This window comes from Montipora foliosa, chromosome 2, assembly GCF_036669935.1.
Source record: "Montipora foliosa isolate CH-2021 chromosome 2, ASM3666993v2, whole genome shotgun sequence".
NCBI lineage: Eukaryota > Metazoa > Cnidaria > Anthozoa > Scleractinia > Acroporidae > Montipora > Montipora foliosa.
This window is the reverse complement of record NC_090870.1, coordinates 27,246,413-27,274,003: the sequence shown is the minus strand read 5'-3', so window position 1 is coordinate 27,274,003 and position 27,591 is coordinate 27,246,413. Positions and strand designations below refer to the sequence as shown.

The following is a 27,591-nucleotide window of genomic DNA, read 5'->3' as shown; positions in this document are numbered from 1 at the left end:
ATTAAATGATGCAAAGGCGGCAGGACGGTTATGAGGATGCTGTATAATTATAATATTTCTTTTTCCAGTATTTCGTCAGGCACAGCCTGAATTCTTCAGGGAACTTTAAAATGAGTTCCTTGCATCGTTATTTTCTTTTTGTCACAAAACACAGCAATATTTCTCTTTCTTCTCAGAATAGACCAATTCGGCTAACTCCGTGGTTGCGGTCGCATTAGGGAGTTAACACTTGTGTTAAAATCAAGCCCAGTCGTTCCAGCGCCGTAGCGCTAATTGGAGACACTGCAAACTGAAATCAACAATCAACGCTAATCAAGTTTTGGTTTTTGAGGAAAACCTCTCGGTGCAGAGTAGAGAACAAACATACTCAACCCATACATGACGCCGAGTCTGGGAATCGAACCCGGGTCACACGGGTGGGAGGCGCGATTTTTAGTGTTCCCCTAGGGATTCAAATCACCAAAGAGTTGACACTAAAGTAGTGTCAACACTATTGTTACACTGTGTTTCTCTCAAGTGTGACTGTGACCATTGTTGTACCCAATTCGAATCTCTCGGGGTTCAGATTCTTTGTGAATTGCATTTGCATGATAATGTAGCATTCACATTTCAACATGGAAATACTTGGAACAAAACGTTATGTGTGCTTGTGGTGGGGACGTATACAAAGCGGGGACCACTCTTTGGACCCACAATCCTCGTCACATTAGTTGGGACACGTGATGTCCTTCTGCTCTCCCTAACGTTGGCTTTGCGAGATGGCTCCTCTTGATCAGTGAATTCAACATTGGGGAGGAAGGATCGCACCTGTAAGTCAGAATTTTGATGCTGTTCATGGCGTCCCAACTTAATTTGGTGAGGATTGCAGTTCATGGCATTGTCACAATATCGTTCTCAGGGCTTTCTCCGCAAACACTTAGGCGGGTACGATGTCCTGGAAGATAGATTACCTATAGGTTATCATGGTGTTTGATCTAAGTTAGCGCTAACCATGTTTCGAACAACTCGGACGAAAACCTTTCATTTAAATCCTGTCAGACTGCTCAGTCAAAGATAAAACAGGGACTAGGACATATAATACGGACAGCGGATTGAGTATAGAAAACAAGGAAGGGATGATGATGCGAGGAAAAGTGTTTTCTCTCGTCATGCTTACAGCGACTCGTAACGGAGTGGTCCAAGAGGTATTGAGAAAAAACAAGGAACATAACGAGTTCAGGTCTTTTTCGAAACCCTCTTTCCATCGTAAATGTCGCACATCAGTTTCAATTAAGAACAGGAAAGCTACATTCAACCACAAGACAACAGTCAACCCATGACTGCTTTAACCATTCCCTGAAAATGATGGGTCCACAGGGGTGGACCTCGAGTCCATGTTTCGTATACGTCCTTGTGTTGGGATTGTGCTCAAAACACAAGACGCGTTTCAAAAAAAAATACCTTTCTTTTTTTTTTTCGGCAATCGGCGTTCCTCCCAGAGAACAATTGGAATGATAAACGAAAAAGCCGAAAAACATAGGTAGAATTGTCATATGTGGTGACGTTTTCATGGAGTTTGCGGCCGTTGATTTACAATATAACGTCTCTAATATCACAGGAGATATAAAGCACGGCCCCCCGACCCCCCGACCCCAGGGACGTAGCGAGGGAATAACGGAGACATCGCCGTGGAATTACGCTTTTGAAGACATTAAAAGGAGGCAATACATGTACAACTCAATTTTTATTTATGCTCTTGATGGACTCAAGATTAGTTTTAAAAAAATCACACTGTTTTGTGGTCCTCTCAGCATTTTGGCTTTTGCAAGGTGTTAGGATTTCTTTCTGCTGCCAAGCTCTTTCACAGCTATTTCCCTTTGTGTCCTTTGCCCTTCCCTTCTGATTTCTTCTGAGCTTTTCGTGAAGTTGTCTTTCCTGTCTGTCCGTACTTTTTGTCGTCGTTTCTAAGGGCACAGAGAAGAAAACGAATAGATCAATAAGCGAAATGACGAAAAGGCAGCCTGCGTGGCTGGCGGGATATTCTATCGCGGGATTATTTAAACCCGCGCAAGTAAATCGACGTTTTGATAGCGAGAGCGAGCGGCTGCGAAGCGGCGAAAAATATTCGTCACTTTGCCACTTGCCGCCAAAACGAAAAGAAACAACCACAGATTTACTCGCGCGAGTTTAAATAATGTTGACATTGTTGATTTAAGTTTGAAGTTTGAAGATTTGGACACTCACGAAAATTCGGCTCAGTTCGAGCCTCTTCAATGCTGGTAGAACAGTATGTAAATCAAACTAAGTTATCCACGGTACAAACAAAACAATCATTCAACCAAGGTCGCCCTGGGAATTCGCACATAGTTCCATTCAGTTCTTGTGTTCATCAGCTGTGCAGCGGGAATTTTTCTAAATCTGACAGCGTCTGCTATCTGCCTTGCCATAGGGTCACTTCTGTAACTACCGGTAACGTTCATGCTGAAATCCTGTTCTATCCCGCCGTGTTTTTCCTCGCAATGCCTCCGTAGTGCAGATTCGTCCTGTTTTCCCGCCAAAAGTCTGAGGTGTTCTTTTCCTCGAGTGTAAGCGTTTCTAGGGGTCTCGCCTACGTATACATCACCACAATCCTTACACTTGATCTCAAAAGTGACGGAATTGGTAGCGCACGAACCTTTTCTTCGATCGCACTCTTCGCATATGAAACAATCATCTCTGCTGCACGAACTTTGCCTTAAGGGACAGCCTCTGCTATCTGCCTTGTCATAGGATCACTTCTGTAACTACGAGTAACGGTCAAGTGAAAGTGGAAGAGAGCAACGGAGAGAAGCAGGACCTAGCGAAGGCGAAAGCGCACAAAGAGGAGACGAAGAACGACATGAAGAGGAAGGTATGGCCAGTGACCAATACTATAACCCGGAGAACAGGTCGTTTAAATTTACGAGGCTAAAAGCTACTGATCTGCCTTTTAACAAAAGAGTAAACCTACCGGGACCGCTCGACGAGGAAAGGGAATTGAAAATACAGACGATGAAGAGCAAGCTAGTGGAAACGGTCGAAGAATACAAGCGTACAAAAGGTAAGAACAGCCAAGAGAACCTCAAGAAGAGCGAGAGGGACGGGCTGAAGACGCTTGAACAAAGGAGGAACAAAGGAGGAACAATGGGGACATCGTGGTTTTTCAGACTTTCTCACTTGATTCTGTTGACAATTATAAGTCATCATGTAGTGAACACATCCAGGACGACCCCATTATAACACATGACCGGTATAAGAAAATGGAACAGGAGATGAATGTGCACTACATTATGTGGATGCGCACACTTCAGGGAGGAAAGAGTACCGGACGTGAAAACAGGATAAAAGGTAATATCATCACCAGTAACAGCCCTTCCCCCCCCCCCCCCCCCCCACTGTATACACTAAGGAAAGACAATAAGAACTATGACGATCCAGAGACAGGACCACCTACCCGACCGGTTTGCGGAGCAGAGTCGTCTTTTAATCAAAGATTGTCGCACCTCATGTCAATGATACTGAAGAGGATAGAGGACAATGAAAGCAGTATTTGTATGAGTACTAAAGAAATGATGGCCGAGATTAAAAGGGTGAACGATGAAGGTTGTGACGGGAACGTGACATTGAGTCAGCGGTTGTCAAAGCTCTGTATCCTAGCCTCGACATCGAGTTCACTGTTGGGAAGATCTGTGAACTGATCTATGAGTGTGACACTTCATTTGAAGATGTTGATTAGAGAGTTACAGAGAGTTAGGGCTTTACCTTGCCCTGAATGTTGACCAAGTAAGACTTAGAGGCCTTGGGTTGGAGAATGTGTGTCCTAAGAGAAGATCAAAAAGAGGGAGGCCACCTACCATGACAGGGAGCGGAATCCAAGACCAAAAGCAGATAGCAGAGGCGGTCAGAATTAGAAAAATTCCCGCTGCACAGCTGATGAATACAAGAACTGAATGGAACTATGTGCGAATTCCCTGGGCGACCTTGGTTGAATGATTGTTTTGTTTGTACCGTGGACAACTTAGTTTGATTTACATACTGTTCTCCCAACATTGAAGAGGCTCGAACTGAGCGAAATATATTTGTTATATGTTATTTTCGTGAGTGTCCAAAGCTCCAAACTTCAAACTTGAATCAACATGGTCAACATTTCGAAGGCTTTGCTGGCGTCAACATATGAAATTAGTAGAAAATGTTTAAATAATTCCGTGATAAAATATTCCATCATGAAGGAGAAAGAAGACGTGTACTGACCTACTCATGACCACCTTATCCCGGCATCCCTTGCCACCCTCCCAATGAGCTGAACGTGACTTTGTAACTGCTGCCTTACAGCCACTGCATGCTTGTTGAGAGTAAGGCTGTTTAAAAGAGGTCAGGGAATGAAAAACATTCATTAATTTGGTGCTCGTCACAATCCGCTTATCCACACCACTCTAATCATATATGTAAAACAAACCGAAAACAATACAGTCAGTGATCATAATTATTGCCGTATCAGAAAACAAACAACAACAAAATTTAAAAAAATGGAAACAATGGTACCGAATCCAAGAATTTTATTAGTTGCAATTAATATTTGCCGCGATCTAGATTTCCTCACCTCGACCGGCCTCAGAATCGGTGTTGTTGGACAGTTTTTCTCAAAATGTTAGGAACAACAAAATATATACGAAAGAATTGGTTTGTTCATCCTAATGATAACCGGTGGAAGAAACAGTCCACCTTAAAGAGCCTGTGCCACGGCAGTGCAGTTGATTTTGTGCAGTTTTATCAATTACTCGCCCCCTACTCGCTATTCAACTCAACAGTAACCCGGAAATTACTTTTAAACAACACAAATCGTAGCTTCGTGACAAAAAAAGACGTTTGTCAAGTGAAGCTATGATCCTGGCGTTATGAACGCAATTTTAGCAATGCGTAGAGAGGCCTGGACATCATAACTGGGCATAACTGCGAGGATCATAGCTTCACTTGGTTTCATATCCGCACTTCAATATACGATTTATTTCATATATCATTTTGGTGGTCAACATAGATAAACTTTGAAAACCTGTTAGGCTATTTGCTGCTCTATTCAAATCTTCCTTTCATGTTTTAAGTTGTTATTTTTACGCTTCGCTTGATTTGGTTGCCAGTTCCCAGTCACTAAATTTGACACAGCCCTAGTCTGGGACCACGCTCCGCAGTTGGGGTTATGGAGCGAAAAGGAAAGTAGCGAAAAATAAATTGGCGAGCGCAGCTCCGGTCGCTTCGCTCGCCAATTTATTTTTCGCCACGTTCCTTTTCGCTCCATAACCCCAACTGCGGAGCGTGGCCTCAGGCTAACACAGCCCCTTTAAGAAGGAAACAGGTACACAGATTACGAAAGCGTTGACAAATTTGGGTCAGGACAATGAAGCTTAAAGCGCAGAAGTCCATGAACACTGCGCCCCAATTGTGAGTCACTGAAAGAGTCTAGCCAAAAGAGCTCCACCTTCTTTTATCCAAAATTGTTATCTCCGTTCATAGACAAACTGGCCAATGCATTAAGCGGCTTCAAGGGTAGTTTTTTTTGTTCTTCTGATTCCTTGTTTCACAAATACAAGAACATCTTATTAACCTAGCTTGGTCCGTCTGTATGGAAGAATCACGACAACTCATCTACATCACCTACCCCGGTTAATAACTGAAGAACTAAAGAATAATTATTGGTAGCGCTTTTACCTCTGGCCATGGTTTTCAAAGTTAGGCTAGCGTTATTGAATACATAAATCACTACCCAAAATCTTGAAGGTGGGTTATCCTTTATCCACCTTAAGAACAAATGAGGATCAACTGCTGAGATGTGGTCCAAGATTTGTTATGCAAATTCTGTAGGGTACCGTAGTAATGAAAAACTAAAACAATCTACTCGACAATTGAATGAAATGTATAACTTTCTGTGAATGTTTTACTCAACTATCGATTGGCGGATTATATAAGCTAGCTAGAGACTCTAGTCACGTGCGCAGGCTCGCAATGCAGTTATATCGATAGATTAGTGGAACAATAACAAGTTCTGCGAACATTTCTTTCACCCACTGACTCGTAAACCGCCCCCCAGACACAAGTGTCACTCCTAAGAGTCATGGATAAAAGGGGGGACAAAGGTTGTCAAAAAACAAAGAACAAAGAAAAACGAGAAAGTGTCTATTACTTAGTTGTCAAACGTTAGCTACCTTCACTTCACTTCTAAAGCAGAGGGGACAAAAACTCAACAAACCTGTTCCTTTGAGCAAAAGCCACACACCATTCGTGTGGCGTATTTCATCTCGTGGTCTTCTTCCTCCTCGTGACAAAGATCGCATGGGTAACATTTCCCACAACAAGGAAACCTAAAGGCATGAGGACAGTTTGTATCATGAGACCAATTTGTACAAGTTGTTAGAGAGATTTAGCATCGCGATTACGTGGAATGACAGGCTACTTGTCATGAAAAACGAAAATTCTCTTATTCTAAATGGTCTCTCTCTTTTGGGAAGTTACATGAAGCAACAAGATACAATCAAACAAGTTTCTTTAAGGAGGATCAAACCTGTTTCAATAATTTCAACAAACTATACAATTTAGAAGGATTGAATCTACCCAACTGTTTTCACATAAAATGAAAGCGTTATGTGAAACACCAATAATTTCTTAACAAGATGCACTCATCAATGTGACGTAATGGGTTACCATGGCAACAAAAGAGCCATGTAAAAATGCCCTTTATTTCAAAAACGAACACGAAGACCCCCATTTTTTATTGCTGGAAAGTTATTAGCAAACTAAGATAAAACTCTCTACAAGGTGAAAATATAGTCTCCGTAGCAGATTCAGAGCCACCTTAAAATTTCCAATTGCGTGATATCAATATTATTGTTAAGAAATTATCGATGTTTCCTTCGGTACCATAAAATTGCCGTAATTTTATTTGGTAAGAGTGTTTCTAAAAAAAAAACATCTGTACTTCAGGGCGCTTGCGAACGATGTAAACAGCACAGAAATCCAGCCAAATGTCCGTTATTTGATTGTATAAAGTATTGTGTTGAAAAGAATTTTGTTTTATTGAAAAACTCCCGCTCCGTCCGTATTTGCTCTGTTCTAAACCAGGCAAACCGGGACACTACAGTGCATTAACCGTCTCATATTTTGCGCGTTCTCTTGACCAAATATGGTAAAATAGCGTAATAGTGGTATAATAAATGTATACATTTGAATCAAGCCTTGTAATGCAAAACCGAAAACCGGATCACAATATGCGGCTTCACACATCGAGAAAAACCACCAAAGATGATTTGTAACCAACTTCTTGTGCAGATGGTTGTTGATGAAAAAAACAAGTTACAGATCTTTTGTTTGAATTACGGCCGTTTCGCCTACGGGTCGTTTCGCCTACGTCTAGAGTCGATTCGCCTACGTCCAATATGTCAGTTCGCCTACGTCTTAAACTCCGTACCATAACTATCATTTTGTAAAACAGTTGACCACCTTGAAACAACATAGAAATGAAAATAAATAAAAACGAAAGATTTGACTAACCGGTCGTGTGGATAGACCATTCGTGCCACTCGTGTCGGCAAAATCTCAACCGCTACACTCCGCAAATTTAACAGACTAAGGCTTAGGTTCGGGCGCAAAGTCTATTAATCACACATTGGCCCTTCCTTTGCCGTGGACCGGAATGCTTCGAAAAAAGATTGATAATAAGTAAGTTCTATTTGTATTTTCTTTCCTTCCCTCCGCCATTTTGTTCGAACCTAGTGCGACATCGTTCGGTCAACTTTTTCTAATTTTTGAAACAAAAGTTTTCTAAGGTTTTTTCTCCGCTTTTCTTTTTAATTCTAAGTGACATACGCTGCTAATCTATAATTGTAGTCGTAGTCCGGGTTCATTTCGCGACATTTTAGAATAAATTCGTTAATCAGTCACTTTTACGTACAAACTTATTTATTGCTTACATAAAGAATGAGTTCACAAATGCAATTTAATTACTGCAAGCAACTTTTTGAGATTAATAATCATACTAATAATCATTAAGTTTTACTTATTACATGCGGGGACGTTTGGGTTGTCTGTACTCTCTGGACCGCTTTAATTTCTTGTCTGATATCAGCTTCATGGTAAGAGCAGTTAGGCGGGCTTCGCGATGAAGTAGTTCGATTAAGGTGATTCCCGGGTAAAAGAACCCGTCATAGATTTCCAATGAAACTTGGTATGATGACATTACAGTACAAGGAGATGTTAAAAAAGTAATAAAAAGAGGGGGTCACCGTGCTTGTTTTCATGCCACGATGCTGACAAATATGGTTATTTAGGTGACTTTTGGTTATCTCAGTGCACAACAAACAAGATCGATTATTTTTCAATGCGGCGTGCTATATCACACAGAGTTCGACTTTCTTTGATTGCTTATTCATCTACGTCCCAGAAAAAATGGCTTCAAATACCCTGCATTATTAATTGATATTTTTATCCTTTAAAGGAAACATAATTTGGACTTGCTCTGCTGGGCCCGTTACGTCTCTATCTGTAGCATTTATTTCATTTGCCAAAAAAGTAGCTATAGATTTCTGCCAAATTTTTTCTCAGTTATTGCGGATATTGTTCTCATTGAATTTATAAAATAAAAAGTGGGGGTCACCGTGCTCGTTTAAGAGAAAAGGAGCTTTTATCTCGCTATCGAGCTTAGTTTGAGGGAAATCCCTTATGTTTTGTACGCGCGCGCGCTCATGTGCGCGTGCTGATGACGCAAAAATCGTGCGCAGTAGGAATGCGCAATGCAAAACCAGGGAATCACCTTAACTGGTAAAACTGTAATCTGCATTTGCCACCGGCTCGGCGGTTGAGAGCGTTGTGCCACCCCTCTATGTCATTGTTGGTCCGGATTGGTTGCTTAAATACACTCCAATCTCTTAGAAGGAAGATAGTACTGTCAATCCACTGTTCCTGGATGAATTCAATAAGATTGAATGATGATAGCGTTGATTATCGTGTTGATTTTCCGATTGAGAGCGTTGTTCTAACGAACTGGTGACTTGAGAAACAAAATACTAGGACTTTTATAGTGTCAATCCCTTCTCCGATGGATCGAAATCGCAGTGATGTGATCGGTGAATGCTAATGTTTTATACAATCCTTTGTTAAATGAACTACCATGTCCTTTTGAATGATATGTTAATGAAAAATCTCACCTCAAGTGACAAGCCTACACAACGCCTTAACTTTTTTTTTCATCTAGCTACGTTTGAGTATCGCGTGAAAGCGCACGAACTAAAAAGCCAACACTAATTCATAAAGTTCATGATACTGAGAACAAATCGCAACATCGATACAAACACTGAACCGCCCAGTAGAGTGGGAACGAGCTAATTTCTTACGTATCCTTTATTGATATGTTAATGAAAAGTCTCACTTTCTTTGGTATAGGCCGCTAAACGACCTCGCTCAAGACACAAGTCTACAGAAATAACGCCTTAGCTAGCCGTCAGATATAATTTTCTTGCATCTAAGTTTGCGGATCGTGTGGACGCGATATAAAGTTCATGACACTGAGAACAAATCGCAACATCGATACAAACATTGAACAGACCTCTCAAGTCTCACGATTTTGTCGTGAGACTCACGGTTTCACGACGAGACAGACAAATCTCACGATAAATAGAGGCGCAAGCTGAAAGAATAAATTTTTTTGTAGCATTTCATTTTTGGCTTGCTTAGGTGAGTTTCTTGCGTCAATTCTGTGCAAATTTATAGTTAAACTTAACAAACGAAGCTGTTCAATTCTCCATCCGTCTACAGTCCATGACAGACTGCCGTCCATCACCATATATAGAACACCTGTTTGAAATTAGGTCATCATAACCAGTCTCTCGCATTTTGATCACGTTTTCAAAATGGTGGAAATTGCTATCGAACCTGATGAACTATTGGATAGTTCTTAAAAGGCAGCTACTGCATATAATGCTGGCCTCGGTTTTTCAAAAGGTGGATAACGCTATCCACCGGATAAACACTAGCAAAAGCAATTGAGTTATCCAGTGGATACTAATTTATCCAGTCGATAGTGCTATCCACACTTTGAACAACTGGAACCTGAGCAATGAGATCAGCTCAGTGCTCACACACTGGCAGCGGCTGGACTTAAGCTGTGAGTATTGAAGCTGTGAAAATAAAGTTTATTCCTGTGTTGTTAAGGTCCACACATGTTTTTAAAAAAATATAAGCAGGAAAAAAACACTTTCTCTTATTAAGAACCTGTGTTTACTTGGTTGTGTCTTTTCGATCAATCTCCAGATTTTTTGACATCAGTCTCCAGATTTTCGGTGTTTTGAGGTTGAGAGGTCTGATTGAACCGCCCAGTAAAGTGAGAACGAGCTAATTTCTTACGTACGTTATCCTTTATTGATATGTTAATGAAAAGTCTCCGTTTCTCTAGTATAGGCCGCTAAAGGACCCCGCTCAAGACACAAGTTTACAGAAATAACACCTCAGCTAGCCGTCACAGTTTTTTTCTGTGAGGTTCGACAAGGACTTTTAAACAATTCAGTTTTAAAGCTTACATATGAATCGTAGGCGAACTGACATATTGGACGTAGGCGAACCGACATTATACGTAGGCGAACAGACAGTAGGCGAAACGACCGGTTACCTTTTGTTTTCGTCCATCGTCAACCAACAAGTCCGACAAGACAGCGATGACTTTTAACTCATCGCTGATGAACGGTGGACGTCCATTTCTCACTAAAATGTGAAAACCGTCTATCGTCTTGAGTTCCTTTGGGAAATGTTTATGGCATAAGTAACTGACCTGAGCCATCTAAAACTCTTTTTGTAGTGTTTGCAGGTTCCATTTCCTGGCAATGGCTGACCTTCTTTCACTCCGGCGTTCCGCGGAGTTTTCTTGGGTTTTGAGGGAATGCCCAAAGTCGCATTTTTTCTGAGAGAAACTATGAGAATATAAAACATTTCTTAACCCTTTGATTCCACTTATATTTGAAAGCTGCGATTTTTTTCTATGGAGACCGATTCTTTCAAGGTATTAAGTATTACATCCAGAGCCCACCTCGTTATTTCCATGATGACTGTGAAAACTGGTAGGCACAGACTCATGCAGAGATCAAGGCAGCACGTTTGTGCCAAGTGTGGTATATCACGTCCCAACAAATATGAACCGCCTTTCGTTTTTGTTAAGGAAAGAAAACGCAGCTGGTGAATGAAGAACCAGATGCCAATATTAAACCTCTCAGAGCAAAGAACCCGGGCAACAATGGTGGGAGGTGAGTGCTCTCACCACCGCCCCACCCCTGCTCCCTCGAGAGCTGCTTTTGTCATGGTCAAAGTCAATGTTAATGCACAGACCTGTACATACCGGTAACAACAGCACTTACAGCTTTTGAAAAATATTTCATTAATTACTTTCCTTTCCTGGGAACGAAAAGTGGTGTTCAAATGCACTAAGCTTCATGTGAGGAAGTATTAACAAACCTCATGCACTACACCTGGCAATAAGAGCATGGTTTATTGCAAAATACAATATATTTTAAGTGACAGTTTACAAATAACAACTTAGAAGCTAAAAACCTGAACATTAACCACTTCCCTACTTTCACAAGTGTCACGTGTTCAACTTCGGAAAAGGTCAAATTCTGCACTCAATGGGCAAAGAAAGTAGTTGAAATGCTGTGGGTACACGTGTGGTATGTTTGAATTGAGTGAGACATTTTTAACGTTGTCAAGGCTATGAATAATGATTGCCCATGTTTCTAGTCTTCTCGGAAAAGGACGATAAGCCGGAGGTCCCGTCTCACAACCCTTCAATGTTCATAATCCTGTGGGACGTAAAAGAACCCGCACACTTGTCGTAAAGAGTAGGGCATGTAGTTCCCAGTGTTGTGGTCTGTCTTCTGTGGGGTATCATGGTTGGGAGGGTAAATGCTCGGAGATATTAGCTACACCAAGCTACTCTAAAAATCCGAGGGTAAATAAACATATATGATATATGATATGATATATGTCAATCATGTTATTGTCAAGGACATTTGACTCTGTCAGTCACCCTTATTGTCAGTGTTATTGTCAAGATCATAGTCCTTTAATTGTTGCTGACTAGTTATTCGGATTTAACTTTAAAAATGTTGCAATGCACTCTTAAAAACTTAACCTTCCATGTTAGAGGTACCACTCTGCAGCAGCTGAAAGCGAGTGGATTGAATCTGGAATCTCAATTTCTGGTGACAGTGACTGCACCAGCTCCAGTTTCCTCCATACTGAAGACCCTACAAAAGACAGGTTTAATGTCTGATTAAAAAAAAAAACCTATATTAAGTGAAAAAAAGTCATTACCTGCCATATGTATTGACTTTAAAATCTTCCCCAGTTCCACCTTATTTCACTATTTTATACTCCTAGCCTGGGATCCGACGTGGATCAGAGGTAGTCAGATCAGATTGTGATCTTCGCCCAAGGTCTCATCTAGAGATTCCTGCTCTTTCTTTCTCTATATCTCAAAATTAATTATCTTAAAAACTCCTTTGTCAATGCTTTTTGAGAAAAAATATGGTTACTAAAGATATGACTAAAAGGAAAATGCTTGCTTGTGCGCAAGCAATTCACCAGTTGAAAAAAAAGGTGAAGCCTTACAGTTAATTCTTGGCCTCAGCCCATAGCAAAACAGCCTTGTATTTAGCCAGTCTATCACGTTAAATAGTTTATTGATACTATTACCATTTATGCAACTTTTCCTAATTATTATTGTCTAAAATATGAGTTCCCTTTAGCTGCTAAAATTACCTTCACAGTTGTTTCTTTGGAACAATAGAAGCACCCTAACACCAATTCACTTTCTGGCAAAACCACATCAAATGGGAGACATCTAAATAATAATTGTGTGCAATGAATTTATGAAATTAATGATGTTAATGACTACCCTGACAATGCAGTTTTCTACCCTGTCCTGCGTGAAAGTATGTTAAGGATCTTCAAAAGATATTTAAAGATATTTACAATGACATTAGGGGATCTTTGTGAAGATTAACCTGGATCTTAGCTTCAATAAGGATCTTTTATTCTTTTAGAATCTTCTGGAGTCTTTGGAGATCTTGGCCAGATCCTTGTGCTAATTTTCCAAAATCTTCGCAAGCAGATTTCACAAATAATATACTTTACTTGTCTTTGAAAAATTAAAAAGATCCTCAACATTTCCTCAAAAGAGGCACTGTCATATCTATGCAGAGTAAGATCAATGAAATTCTTTTATTAATGAGTATTATTAGGTCATTGTATTTCTAAAATAAAAAAAAACATTGTCATGCAATTAAAGGAGACAAGAACAGCAAAGAAGAAATTTCACATGGATCAAAACCCTCTCCACTAAAAAAACAAATGTTACACAATTTTGACTATTAAGTTCCTCAAAACATGAGAAGAGAGGCAGAGCCTTCATTAATGGTGCTTACCCATCAATATCAAGATATCCAAGAATAGAAGAGAACTGATGAATAACAGCTGGTCTGTATGTCACAGCAAATGTGGAAGCACACCTGGTACACTGTTTGCCAACAGATCTGTAAAAAGAACATTGTGGTCTAATCTTGTGACTTACTTTTTAAGAAAAGAAAATACACTTGAACCAAAGAAATTCCAAAAGGTGATGTTGAGTATTTTTATCTTTCTCAAAATTTGAAGAATATTATCAAGTGACCTTGAATGGGGCTTTAAAATGTTGACCTGTGCCTGGTTGTTCGAAAGGCAATTAACTTAATCCAGGATTATCATGGACTTCTGTTTCATATTTTCTACTTTTTGGTGAAAGTTTCGTTTTCTTTTTTTTGTTTTCCAAGATCAACTTCTTCTAATGTAATGTTTTGCCAAATGGCAGCTTTGAACAACATTTGGGAGTTGAGGAATAATTTCCTTGGTTAATTTTTAATCTGGGATTTAATAGCGTTAATCGGCTTTTGAAAACCGGGCCCTGGACTGATTTCTCTAACTTGTCTTGCAATTTAGAGAAATAAAACCTATGCAAAAAAAGTGTGTGCCACTTATTTTAAATGGGAACGAAAAAGATAGCTTTCATTTATGAAACCTAGGCTTCAATACTGAAGATCAATGGCTGATCGGCAAAGCCACGCCCTTATCGCAATTTATTCAATACTATCACTGAACTTAAATTACATGTTCTTGCAGATATTTCAGTTGATACAACTAATTCCGAAACGCTCAGCATACAGTAATTCAGTTGTTTGTTATGTTTTGTCACATATTTGTATTTCCAGCATCTGTGATCTCTGGCTAACCCAGTATTTTTATCATCTTGCCTCTGGTTTTGTCACACAAGAGTCATTTGGTCGCTGAAACTTGTTTCTACAGTGCAAAATGACAAAATTACATTTACTGGCAATGGTACCAAACAGTTTTCATATTTTACTCCTTATGTTGAGAAAAGTTACGTTCTTTTTCTGGATTGATGGATTACAATGGAATCTCTGAACGGAAGGCACTTATCAGATTTTAAGAACAGCATAGGAGCTTAAACTGGAATCATTGGAGGGATGGTGGAGGGTTAGCGTTAATGCTAGAAAGTCCTCCACTGTGAAAAACAACTGGACATGCTTCATTGAATTTCATTGCTATGTACACAGCCCCCAATCACATAGAGAGCTATGTTTTCAGAACTGCCACGCAAGCAGCTTTTTTTTTGCTGACCTGTGTCACGTTGAACCTTTTGAGTTAGAGTTTTCGATAAACTGTGGTTATTCACTGGAGGATAGAAAATATTATCCAGGGAGAGATACCTTATTGGAGTATGTGCAGTGGGTTTCTGACATGGTATTCATGTTTCATCAGTGAGGGAAAACGATTTTTTATAAATCTGTCTGTAATAATTATTAATATTATTACAACAATATTTAAATTTCAGGAAAGAAAGCTGCTGACTTTGTCAGCAGCCAGTATACTGATTCACGCAAAATCCACTGCCAGATTAAGCAAAAATTAGCAAACTAGAGTACGCTATTTCGATAAAAAAAATCCTTTTCCGGTATTCTTGGTATTTTGAAAGTACTTTAATGTTAATCACAAATTTTTAACCCTTCGTTTTAATTTGTATCTTCCATACTTATTATGCAGACCATTCATACATGCTGCATTCAAGTTTTCAAGTTTCAAGTTTTATAAATACAGCAAACAGTTCAAGTTATTACTAAGCTGGCTTGCAAATAGCCAAAAGCTAATCGCGGCAAGCCAAACAGTACACAGAATTATTAATTTTGGACATTTGATTTTTTTTAAAGGAATAAATGATTATTACATACAACAACAACATGTAAACATTACTCTTCATGCTCTCAAATACAGGTATAAGGTAGCAGGATTTAGGCGAAAAGAAGAAGAAAACAGTCTAGGTAAAAGAACAATGATATGTAAAAGAGGAAGACTACAGACTAAACTTAACTTCAGTTAGAAATTTACTTTTTCATCTTGTTAACATAAAGGTATCTATCTACCTTGGCATAGGAGTTTTCAGTTTCTAGAATTTTAATTAGTTTTGTTCTAATAGTTTTTTAAAAAAAAATTCTGGATACGTTTTTGAGACCAGTTGGTATCTCATTCCAGATTTTAGCACCAACACGTGAAAAGGTCTTACTTGAACGTTAAGTGCATTCTTAATTCAGTAAGTGTTTGATGTCATTCTCTCCTCAATCCAGCTCTCTGTGGCATACAGCTCAGTTCTGAATGCAATGATTATTAATGGTAGACCACAAAGTTGAAAAAAAACTGTAGTACTTAAAGTAAAAAGCCTTTGGATCAAAATGAAAGCTCAAATTTTGCCAGTTTGATGTTATGCAAACAAATTTTCAAAATTTGAAGAAAGAAAGACTTGAGGTGAACTAAATCATATTGTTACACAGTAGTGGCACTTTAGGTTTTGCTGAACAATAAGTAGTAGGAAAATCGAGGCAATTGGCTCCGCAATCATTTACTTCTAATAAATTCACTAAAGCCAATCTGTGCACAGAGGCCTTCAAATGACTCTGGTTACTTAACACTGACCTTGAATGACAATGAACACTTATCTTGAAAGTTCAAATTTCAATCAGCTATTTTGGTTTTTCCTGCTGTTAATCACAGATACAGAAGAGGTTCACGGATAACAGCTAGAGTTTTGATTGGCTGATTGCAATCCAATTTGTCAAATTCTATTTTTAATATAGTCCTCACATGACCACAGGTAAGGTAATTTACCATAATGATGCAACTGTGAATTGAAATTTAAACCCCAGATTCTGCAAGTTCACCCTTCTCCACCTGAGACTAAGGGCATTATAGATTTTACTGTCTAGCGCCAGATGATTTTACGCGTCATTTGGGGGTGCTATAGGTGTGAATAGGTTAATCAAAGGTGCAATAAATGAAATTATTATACGACTAGCTCCGTGAGCGGGCAAAATAAACCAAATCGCGCGCTGTGATTGGCTACCCGAGCGGGCAAGATGGAGCTATCTTGCCCTCTCGGGATTTCTTGCTTGGTCCTGCAAGATCAAAGATCATTTTTTGGTGTTTTAAGTCATGTATAATAAATCCTTTATTGACCAAGCTTGTTTGGTCAAGATGGCTGGATATTGGCCTTGTTTTTTTTTGCGTGTTTATGGACCTCGACGAACATGCAAAAAAAGAACTTGGCCAATATCCAGCCATCTCGACCTCACGCTTGGCCAATAAAGGATTTATTATAAATAAAATAATTTATTACTTAAAATACCAAAAAATGATCTTTTCAATAAAAATGATCAATAACCCATATGTACTTACCCTGCTGCAGAAATCTGTTGATCTATCCTCTGCTTACACCTGCTACACTCTAAAGTAAACGCAACTTTGTTTGCTCGCAATGAGCTGATGCTTTCTTCCAGATGTAATCCTTTAAACAGAATTTGAGTTCCTCTTTCTGCAGTTTTCGAGGAGGTGGTTTCACTTTCATTGCCAAATGCATGTGATAAAGTTGACTGCACAGCCACTTCATTGGCACATGGTTCTTCATAGCTTGTATCAGAACTAATCATAGTTACACATTCTGCAGAGTGCCTCATATTTTTTGCATTTAAAGTACTGTCTCCGCTTTCACAAATGGCATTGCCATTTTTGATTCCATCAATTCCCTCCGTTATATGTTTGTCACCTTCTTTGTCACAGATAAGTGATGAGATGCTGCAATTGAGATTTGCCGCATCATTAAAGATTTTGTCCTCTATTGCTACTCCATTGGACATATTGTCTCTTTGAATTGTATCCATAACTTGACATCCTATTTCCCTGTCAGGTAAATGCTGTCTATAGTTTGGTGAGACACCTTCTGCATTACTTTCCGTTATTTTTGGTTGATTAGGATGGATTTGACTTAATGTGTTGTCATCACTTGTTCCTCCAATTCTTGCAACAAATGCTCTTGTCATCTGCATAACGTTAATAATTAATATTATTATTGAATTAATCAAAATGAAATGTTCAGCATTCTTTTTTTTTTTTTGCAAATTACAAATCTTAATTCATTTGAAGTATAATTTATGTAGGTAACAAAAGATGAATGGTGCCAATAAAGCTTAAATTTTGAACATGCATGCTCACAGGATGAAATTGATTGTGTCAGACAACTTGAATCATGGAGAGGTAATAATCTGTACAAATCCTAAGCTGTAAAAATCAAGTGGTTTACTAAATTGAATTACTGAGTGACAGAGGTAGAGTGAGCTAGTAAAATAACTACCCATTAATAAACAAAGAAAAACAATAAAGTCCAAAAAAACATGCACAGTTTGCCAAGTCTGCAGAAGGTGAAAAAAATAATGTGATATCAGATTGCAACAATAAAATTAATGTCTCTCAATCAACATACTTGATGCACAACAGTAAACATCCATGGTGAAGAGGGACCACAATACCTCTCAATAAATCTACGTTTTGATTTTAACAAAGGTTATTTTAAATTAATGTGATTTTTAAAATCTCAAATAATAACTTACAATGTGATAGCGCATTTTCCACTGGCCACCGAAAATACAACTTACAACACATTAAGGTGAGAATACAAGTTACATGACTGCATACCACGAGATCTTGAAGGCAAGCAAGTAAAACAAACCTTTAAATTTGGACAAAAATTACCTCTTTTCCTGCATCAACAAAGAGGGATTTTAAATTCTTGTCAAGCCAGCGCAGAAATGGCCGGAAATGCAGCTTCATGTTTCCCTGGTTACATCCCATTTGTTCTTGCTGTGTTGTATACTCTTGAATTCTTTGAGTTACGAAGCTTGAACAGATATAAAAAATATAACTGTTCAAAAGTTATCAAAGAAACTTGATCGACAAATTTAAAGCAAATATTAAAGACCGTGGCTTTGCATTCACACCAGTATGTCTTACGGTTGTATAATTTTATCTGACATTCAAAAATCATTAATAATTACAGGGACAGGCGTAGCTCATTCGGTAGTGCGCGGCCTTCTAAGTTGGAGGTGGCCAGGTTTGATCCCAGTCTCATTCCCTTGATGTCTGTTTTGACTTTCCTCTTATCCATATAACTGTAGCTTGGAATACCAGTAAAACAGAGCATTGACAGAGGAAGGGCGGGTAAAAGTTGCGCATCGAGGGCCACAAGTTCATCAATAACTCTAGTTGACTGTAATATGTTACCCTCCTTAAAATAAGGACCATTACCTTTAATTATTCATGCGTGAAACAGCCTATCAGGTCGCTAACAAAATGAGGCTCATGCATGTGTATGGGCCTTTAATTAAAAAACTGATAAAACACCCCTCTTTAGAATTCTTTATATGAAGCATACTAATAAGGCATAGCTTGTTTTTCTTGCATGCTAATGTTCTTCTCTCACAATTGGAACCTTTGCTCAGAATTCAGAGGGACAGACTTTTGGTAGAATTTTTTTGAAGCCATTCAATAAACTCACAGTTTGACGTGTTTTAATGGGTCTAAAACCAACAGTTTTGCTTGTTTATTACACAGTACTTCATTTTATAATAGAAATATACATATAGATCTTTTTCTATCTACTCATTTCTCAATCTTGATTACTGTTGATTAACCACAATAATATTGAGTAAAAAATAATCTCACATGATGATGTTTTGAGGAAGGTCTTGTTCTTCAGACAATGATGCACTAAAAATCTAAAATGACGAAAAGTCTTATGAGTTGAGAAATGCAATTGAGGAAAGGATCACAATAAAAATTATTACTTACAAATAGCACAGTCAAATGACTGCTGAGATGACAGGTAAATGAACTCTGACAGAGTGACTTATGGTGATTCCCAGGTTTTGCATTGCTCAACCCTACTGCACAGAATTTCTTGCATCACTGGCACATTAGCTTGTGTACATTGATAAAATGGCTCATTTTCACTGACGCCAAGCTTAATCTGTCAAAGGATGGCTATTTTCTCCTGAACGAGTACAGGGAGCCCCATTTTTTATTTCATATTTTTGCCAAGAATGGTGTTTTCATGGAGCAGCAAAAATCTATGGCCAGTTTTTCAGTTTTTAAAATTGTACGGAAGGAGCCATTATGAGTCGAACAGCCCATGCTCGAGTTAAATCTATTTTGGACTGTGCTCACAAAAGCATTCAAATACATTTTTTAGGTATGTACGTGAATTAACCATAGAATGACACCAGGCTCTGCGTCATATCATGGATCACATTGTCTAAAATCAAGTTAATTTGTACAACATCGTGGATGCGCCCCAATTGTCTCACTTCGATAGCCATATTCATCAGCATCATATCGTGGAAATGAGCATGGTGATCCCCCATTTTCATTACATTTTTATCAGCTCCTTGACGTCTTACAACAGTGTGTGAAGTGTCATCGGAAATCTAAGACTTTCTATTTCTAGGAAATCCCCTATATTTCTTACAGTATAAGATTTATTTCCATAATATGGCATGCGAATACTGCCCCCACCAACGCATTGCAGTCAACATGTCTCTGACAAATATTAAACCAACGAACAACTAACATGTGCCAAGGCTTCATTTAAACGACAATTATTTGACAACCCTAATAAAACTACCAGTAACTAGTTTTCTGCATCTTGCTGGCCCAACACTTGAGCTCAGCACTTTTCCCCTTGACAACAGCAGAAGCTCATCTCACCCGACCTTTAGTCTTTGATAGGTGGGACGAAGCTATCACTTGGTCTTTCTGCTTCAGCCATGGGTACAGTGATTTACATGACTGTATAATCAACCTCTGGATTGCTATTGGCTAATGGCTATGGCTGTGACAGCTGCCTTGACTGTTACTATCTCTCCATGTACTAACTCCCCCTCTCCAACTGACATTTTGCCTCTTTCCAAAACAAACTCCACACATGACATTACAATGAAGTCTAATGCGGTCGGACTCTGCACACACGTCACTTTATGGAAAATAATATTGTTGATTCCTCGACTGAGTGACTGACTGTTGTACTGCATGTTGAGCTAAACAACTAATAATTGTTATATGAGCTTGAATACTCCATGAAAGAAAAATATAAAAGGCAGATCTAACTATGCAGTTGGCGTAATCCAAACTAAGTTAAACAATGTCTAACTTACATTTACCTGACATGAAACAGATGTATTATGAACATTATGACCATGAACATTGGTCAATGTATTGGTCAACATGTCACTCAATAGTTGATTGGCAGCTGGCCAACTGGTGACCAACGACCAATGGACACGTCAGCTGATGCGTTGGAACTATTGGATGTTATCATTTACCAGTGACTCACAGTATGTCAACCAAAACTAAAAATCAATGAAAATCAACGTACATGTATATATACTCACATGCAATGGATAATCATCTGGGAAGCTGACAGTCAGAAATACTGTTTCAATTTTAAATGGCTGTTTGTATAAAAAAAAAAAACATCATGTGCCGATGTATCTCAACAAGTGCAGCTACAGTCATAGACAATTCCAGTGATCATGTGGGCTATCTTATCCAATATGTTATCTCAACAAGTGCAGCTACAGTTATAGACAATTCCAGTGATCATGTGGGCTAGGAATACACCTTATTCCAAAATAGCCTCTGTTTTAGTATTTTTTTGCTTAATTACAAATTAGCTTCCTGGGAGAATACCCTCCAGAGAGGGTATACCTTTACCTTTAGCCCTTGTTGTCTCATTCAAGGCTTATTATATTCTTTTGAACTTATAGCTTAAGAACGCGGCAACAGTGGCTAATTTGCAAACAAAAAAAAGAATTCTAAAATGGAGGCCATTTTGGAATAAGATGTATGGAAGTGAGATTTCAGTGTCTTCGTTTTGATACAGATCTCTCTACTTTTCTTGTTATCAAGAGGAGGCTGCATGCTCAAGAACAGGTTATCACTCAATCTTCATGCAGATGATTAGTGAGTTCAGGTATCATCATGGCGCAGAAGTGAGATCAAATGCCTGCCACCAATGTGCCATGTGTTCAATTAGCAAACTTAACGAACTAAACGGCAATAGTAATCATCATTAAAACAATGCTAAATTGCTTGCTTAAGGTCTTGTCATAGGGTCGAGGTGTCAAATTTTAAAATATTCTTATTTTGCCACAAACTACATTCAAGAAGCATTGAAATGAAGTTAATTTCATTCTCATGGCATAAATACAGATCAAATAAGAATGTTTCAAAAACCTACCACCTAGAACCTCTGACGAGACCTGAACTGCCTACCCAGTCAGGATCAGTTGGTTTGAATTCAACTTTGTACACAGAGTTCTCCTTGATTTCATAGTAACCATTTTTGCCCCCAAAGCGTCTCTTGAGCTGCTGTATCTCTGTCAATCGAAGTCTCTTTGGCTCTGCAAAAATGGCATCTGCAAGGGTGTAGGTACCTCTAAGATTGGAAGTATTGGTTTTATGTGTATTGGGCTTTTTAGCCTCCCACTCCTTGTGTCTTCTTGCATGGTCAACATTGGAGATTGTACCTTTCGTGTGACCTTTTTCATCTTCCTTTATAGGGACAGAGGGCTCCATTCTGTGTTTTTTATCAGCTGTCTCACAGCCATCAAAAGCTATTGGAAGATGGGTTTCAGCCCGTTGGGCTGCTTTGAGTGAACATAGGTCCCTTTGTCCATTATCAGCTACCATTTCTTTTATTTTACTGCCTGTATCCCTTGTACAGCTGAGGGACTGTTTCCCTTGTATTGCTTCATATTTGCTTCTGTTCTGTCTTATTGTAAAGCCCTCTTTGGAGTCTTTGCCTCTTTTAAAGCATGGTGAATCTCGGTTGTTTTCATTACGTTTTTGCTTAGAATGCTTGTCTGATTGAGTGAATCGCGATCTTTGCTCGTTTGTCCTGGAATTGGTGACATTAACATCTTGCACATGCAATATTGCAACTTGTTCATTAACAGTTAATTGTTTCTCAAACTCCAATTGTGGATCGCTAACAAAGGTTGGCTGATTGGTTTTATGACAAGGACTGTTACGGAATCCAGAGAATGGTGTAACAACATCTTCCCAATGATGAGGTGTTCGTTTCTTTTCTTTCGAATTCACATGTCTATCATATGCATGCAGGTTTTGTCTTAATTTACCAGGAATTTTGCCATGACCAGAAGCTTTGTTGTCACACAGGTATCCATTATCGTTCATTCCGTGGAAAAATGGGCATTTACTTCCTCTTAAACAGCCTCGCTTCCCACTAAAGAACTTACAAGCAACTGTTTGTCTATCAAGCTTCAGAGGAGTCTCTAACTTTTCGTCCTGTTCTTTTTCTTCAACAATCGGTGCATGTACATAGTGATCTGTTGAAGATCGTTTAACATTTCCTGTGCGTATTTGACAACCCTCGTCTAGGGCATTCATTGACGCATCAGAGAGTTCTTTGGCGTGAACGAATCGACACGTATCTCCCAATCTGCACCCTTTTTTGGTCTCAAAGAATCTACACTTTGCTATTGCACCACCAGCATTCTCCGCCATCTTGTTTACACTGGATGCGCAGCGCTGGGAACGAGAGTTAATTATTGCCTGTAATCTCACTTCCGGTCAGAATTTCTTGTTTACACTTGAACAGTTTTTCGCGAAATGAGTGATTATACTATTTTTTTTGTTACCTCAGCAGCGCAGCTGTTTTCAAAGAATCTCCGTATCCAGGAAACCAACCCACTTTCCTTTTTGTGTCTCCAAACGATTCGATATTTGGGTAGGAGTATATACAACGCAGTTTTTCAAGTAGAAGAGGATTTTTCCGCAGTGACCTCATTCAAGTGAATTTATTCGCGTCCCCTATGGACACAGAATAATACTTTGCAGTTATAAATAGGTCAGGTGATACGACAGCTGCTTAGTTCGTTCGGATCTCCCGGTGAAGCGTTGGCAACAAGGAACCTTAAACACGAAAACCTTCCACCGCTACCACCAAAAAGAACACCAGTTCGAACGGTTTTTAAAGGTGGCTAAAGTACGTACTGTAACCAGGTAAGTTTTATAAGTTTTCATTCAATTTTAACACGATTTCGGAATAGTTTCAAGCACAAACGGCAGAAACTTAACTCGTTAATTCTTATTATACAACGCCGTTAAGCGAGTATGTTCGGTTCGCTGATTGAAATAATTATGTGCACGAACGTCAGACCATTATCGCAAATTTTCTGTCTCTAGTGTTTGTTTCGTGAGGTCAAATATTTGTTGTTCCCTCTTAAGAGAGTGGTCAAAATTGTCTGCAGTTGTAGTACACATGACGTGCGACGCCGAAGTTTCAAGCTTTGATGTTGTCAATTAAAGAAATTCCTCGCCATGTTCGGTTTGAAATACTAAATTTTGTGGTATAGTTGGTTTGTTGTTGACAAGCTGATACAAGGACTTGTTTGTTCTTCCTTGAAACTGGATTGACGAGAATATCGTGATTACTTTTCCACTTGAATGGCGGTCACACAAAATTACCCCGTTGAGAGGCATTACATTAAGCTTCCAGATTTTTTACTCAAGGTGAAGATTCCCACACAACGTAAATTTGCTCTTTCCACAGATCTGAAATTAGTTTGACGTTCCTCTCGGCATGCCAAAACCGAACACAGTCCTTTGTTACATTTGTGGGAGGGAGTTTACTTCGCACTCCATCAATGTCCATGAACGACAATGCGCAAAAAGATGGGAAATGGCCAAACAAAGAGAAAAAGATGTGGCTAAGGAACAACCGAGAAGGAAATCATCACACGAGCAAAGGAAACGAAGAGTTCTTCCCGATGTGCCAACTATAAATAGAAACCAAAGTTTGAGTTTGGATGACATAAGGGCCTCTTCCAAGTCGGCCGTGACGTCGCAAAAAAGACCCAGTATTGTAACTGTTAAGGATATTGAGCTGGGACAAAGGTTGATTAAAGAGCGTTCAAAGCCTCTGGCTACCTGTGATACTATACAGCTGTTAAAACAAGGAACAGTTGACAAAGCAGATGATCCTTCTAATTCGTTTGAGACCATGTCATTGGAGAAGGCAGAGGTGGAGTCACATTCCTCGGCTGAACAAAACACTTCAGATGATGATGACATAGACGAGTGCAGTGTGTCAACCTACACAGTCTCTGAAGATGCAAAAGATCAAAGCAGTGATGAGTACACTCTGCTGGCAAAGAAAGTGCTGAATGGCAACCACTTGAATTTGGATCAACAAATTAGAGGCGGCTCACTGGAATCCCTCACAAGCTCATCTGATTCACAGGGAACCCCTAGAGAAACTGAAAGGGAAAGGTCCTTGTCTTTGTCTAAAAGTAATCCAAACTTGACAGTCTGTTATATCTGTGGAAGGGAATATGGATCCAAGTCTCTAAAAATTCATGAGCCCCAATGCCTTAAGAAGTGGCGCCTCGCTAACCCTAAACGTTCCCGTAGTCCATGCACACGCGGGCTTCAAACAGCAATCACCAAAGCAGGATCAGCCTCTTCTTTGATTCATCATGTGAATACATCTCCACGCAACTCAACTTTCTCTCCCCTAGAGAAACAGAGTAAAACGCGATCTGCATCTTGTGAAAGCCTTGTGGACAGAAGTAACTACTTGCCCAAAGCAGTCAAGGGCATTCATCAAATGCCAAGAATGATACTTTGTTATCTTTGTGGGAAGCAGTTCACTGCACACTCCCTTCCAATCCATGAAAAGCAATGCCTCAAAAAATGGGATGCTAAGAAAAAGTTAGAGGAGGCAGAGAAACTACAGAAAGAAAAGCAATCAAAGAAACGACACTCTGTACACCTGCCCGTTACAATAAAAATTGACCATGCTGTTGAGGAAAACAACAACAACAACAAAGAAATGCCACTTAGAAGTGGGAGTTATGGAGATCTGCTGTCACCAGAGACAACATATCTCAGCAAAGACTCCTGCTCAGTGGATGAAACACAACTGAAGAAAAGTTGTACACCAAGCAAGCCAGCTTTAGTTGTTTGTTATCTCTGTGGTAGAGAATATGGTTCAGCATCAATCTCTATCCACGAGAAACAGTGTCATAAGAAGTGGCAGGAAAATGAAGCAAAGAAAGTAAAAGACAGGCCGAAAACAAGTAGAGACAAAAAGATTGGCTCAAAGCAAAGGCCAAAATCCTTTGTCCTGTGAAGTCTCTTCTTTGTTTCCATCACATCTTTGTTGTTCAAAGCATGGGTGACTTTGTTGGGTTGATAAGTAACTACTATGATGTTCTAAATTATTACTCACGAAGGATGTAATGAAAATGTCTCATGGCGTTATATCTGAGACAATTACCTCTCATTTCTCTATCCTCTTTGCTTGATTTTCTCTGTCAAAATGTCTGACATTACAAAAAATTAAAGCTAAATGCAGACGTTAAATTACTGGTAAATAAATGACAATTTAAGTCAGTGTATTTAATTTAGTTACTTATTTCCCAGGAACAGTTTGCCAAGCTTTGAACAACTGAAGACTTGACATGAAATTTTAACTAGCTTTTATCATTCAAATTGACACTGTAATTTTAATATTTTTGGCTATTTTCAGAAAACAACATTTTAAAAACAAAGCAGTTGATCTGTTGTTTTTCATTTGTTTCTCCAGTGATAGTTTTTGTTTCAATTTAATGCACCCAGTAAGTCTTTTGGTGAGTACTTTCTTAATAGTATTTGTATTTCAGTGACAATTAACAAAGCTGTCTATTATAGAAAGAGTAAATTATTATTATTTATATTCCTGTCCCTTGAAGTGGAACAATGGTTGTAGAGTTCAAACAGCAAGTGTCAGAGGGGGACTTGTAGAAGAGATGAGGACAAACATTGTAATTTGCAATTATTTTAGTCTTGTTTCCAATTTTAACTCCAGTAATCTTCTATCATAATTTATTATTTCAATTTGGAGGAATGTTTCAGCTCTCCTTTTTCAATTTCACAGCTTTTTATTGCATGTACTTTCTTCTTGGTTTTTTTCTTGTCAATCAGTGACTAGGGGCTGCATGTTTTATTTCAAACTCTTGCAATCCAGAAAGTTATATTTTATTTTATAAAGCTACCGGTGTTTAATTCTCAGGTCAGTAGTAATGCCAACAAGATTTCACAGTTAAGACACATTTTTTTTTTGCATAAACCAAACAAGTATGCAATCATTTTACACTGTTTTCAGTCTCATAGTTTTTAGACGATGTAATAATTATTTATAACAACAAATATTTAATATGACGTGCTGCTCAGAAATATGAATTTTAAATTATTTTGTATAAATTTTCTCTCAAAAGCTTTACAACATGTGTTTTAACCTTCAAAAAGCTTGGTTTTATAGGCTTCTCTTATCGTCTCAAGGTTGGACCAAATAAGCACATTATGGGGTAATGAGGGAAAACATCACGGATAACCCTGCATAAAGCTTCACTACATCTCAGCTCTAGTCCAACGCGGTGCACAAGTACCTAATTACCAGGAAACCAAACTGACATAATTCCCCCAACTAATGTGCCCCAGATATTCAAGTAAGGCAATTAATAATTATTGTGAAGCAAATACATGCATCTTGCACTTGCAAGAAAACATGTACAAGAAAAACAGAAAAATTGGTTTTGTTTTAGCCTCTGATTTGCTTAGAATATGGTGCAATGTTTAAATCAATCAAGCTAGGCATAACCATGCAATTAAATTAAGTAAATGGTGAATTTAATCCAGAAAAACTTCAAATTGCCCTAGTAATACAGTATCTTCACAGACCAGGGGACATCCATGTTGTGATAATGTCAGTTGTACCTAAACTCTTTCAACAAAGGACTGAGTAATTATTTTTTTGGTTCCATACGAGACACCAATGATAATTATTGCTTAAGGATGGTGCCTACTAATTCAAAGGTATTTTTGCGCGGTTTACTGACTATGCGGGAAAAGCAGATCTTAACAAGTGTTATTGAAATCCAAAAAGAAAATTGGGGGTAACCATGCATTTTTCGAAGATAATTAATCAACAATATTTGTAAAAAGCTTTAAAATATAAAGCAATGCATGGCGTTCTTTTCCAAATTCAAGCTTACTTATCTCTGAAAAAGGCGTGGTTACCTCCAATTTTCTTTTTGGATACCAAGAGCACTTGCTAAGTTCTGCTTT

The 27,591-nt window shown here is 38.7% G+C and overlaps 2 protein-coding genes across 2 annotated transcripts; one reads left to right on the top strand and one right to left on the bottom strand.

The window, feature by feature from the left end:
• Positions 1–1,708: 1,708 nt before the first annotated feature.
• On the bottom strand, positions 1,709–23,096 carry LOC137992772 (uncharacterized). The gene is made up of 12 exons (XM_068838287.1): positions 21,733–23,096; positions 20,850–20,909; positions 19,126–19,178; positions 18,157–18,301; positions 16,807–17,447; positions 13,452–13,559; positions 12,787–12,868; positions 12,158–12,272; positions 10,805–10,943; positions 6,239–6,350; positions 4,249–4,355; positions 1,709–1,943 (listed from the first exon to the last, which is right to left on the bottom strand). The coding sequence occupies exons 1-12, from the start codon at positions 22,984–22,986 to the stop codon at positions 1,847–1,849; spliced, it is 2,913 nt and encodes a 970-aa protein (XP_068694388.1). The 5' UTR covers positions 22,987–23,096; the 3' UTR covers positions 1,709–1,846.
• LOC137992773 (zinc finger protein 474-like) lies at positions 23,069–26,771 on the top strand. The gene is made up of 2 exons (XM_068838288.1): positions 23,069–23,484; positions 24,035–26,771. Exon 2 carries the CDS (start codon positions 24,065–24,067, stop codon positions 25,613–25,615), a length of 1,551 nt encoding a protein of 516 aa, XP_068694389.1. The 5' UTR covers positions 23,069–23,484; positions 24,035–24,064; the 3' UTR covers positions 25,616–26,771.
• Positions 26,772–27,591: the final 820 nt, after the last annotated feature.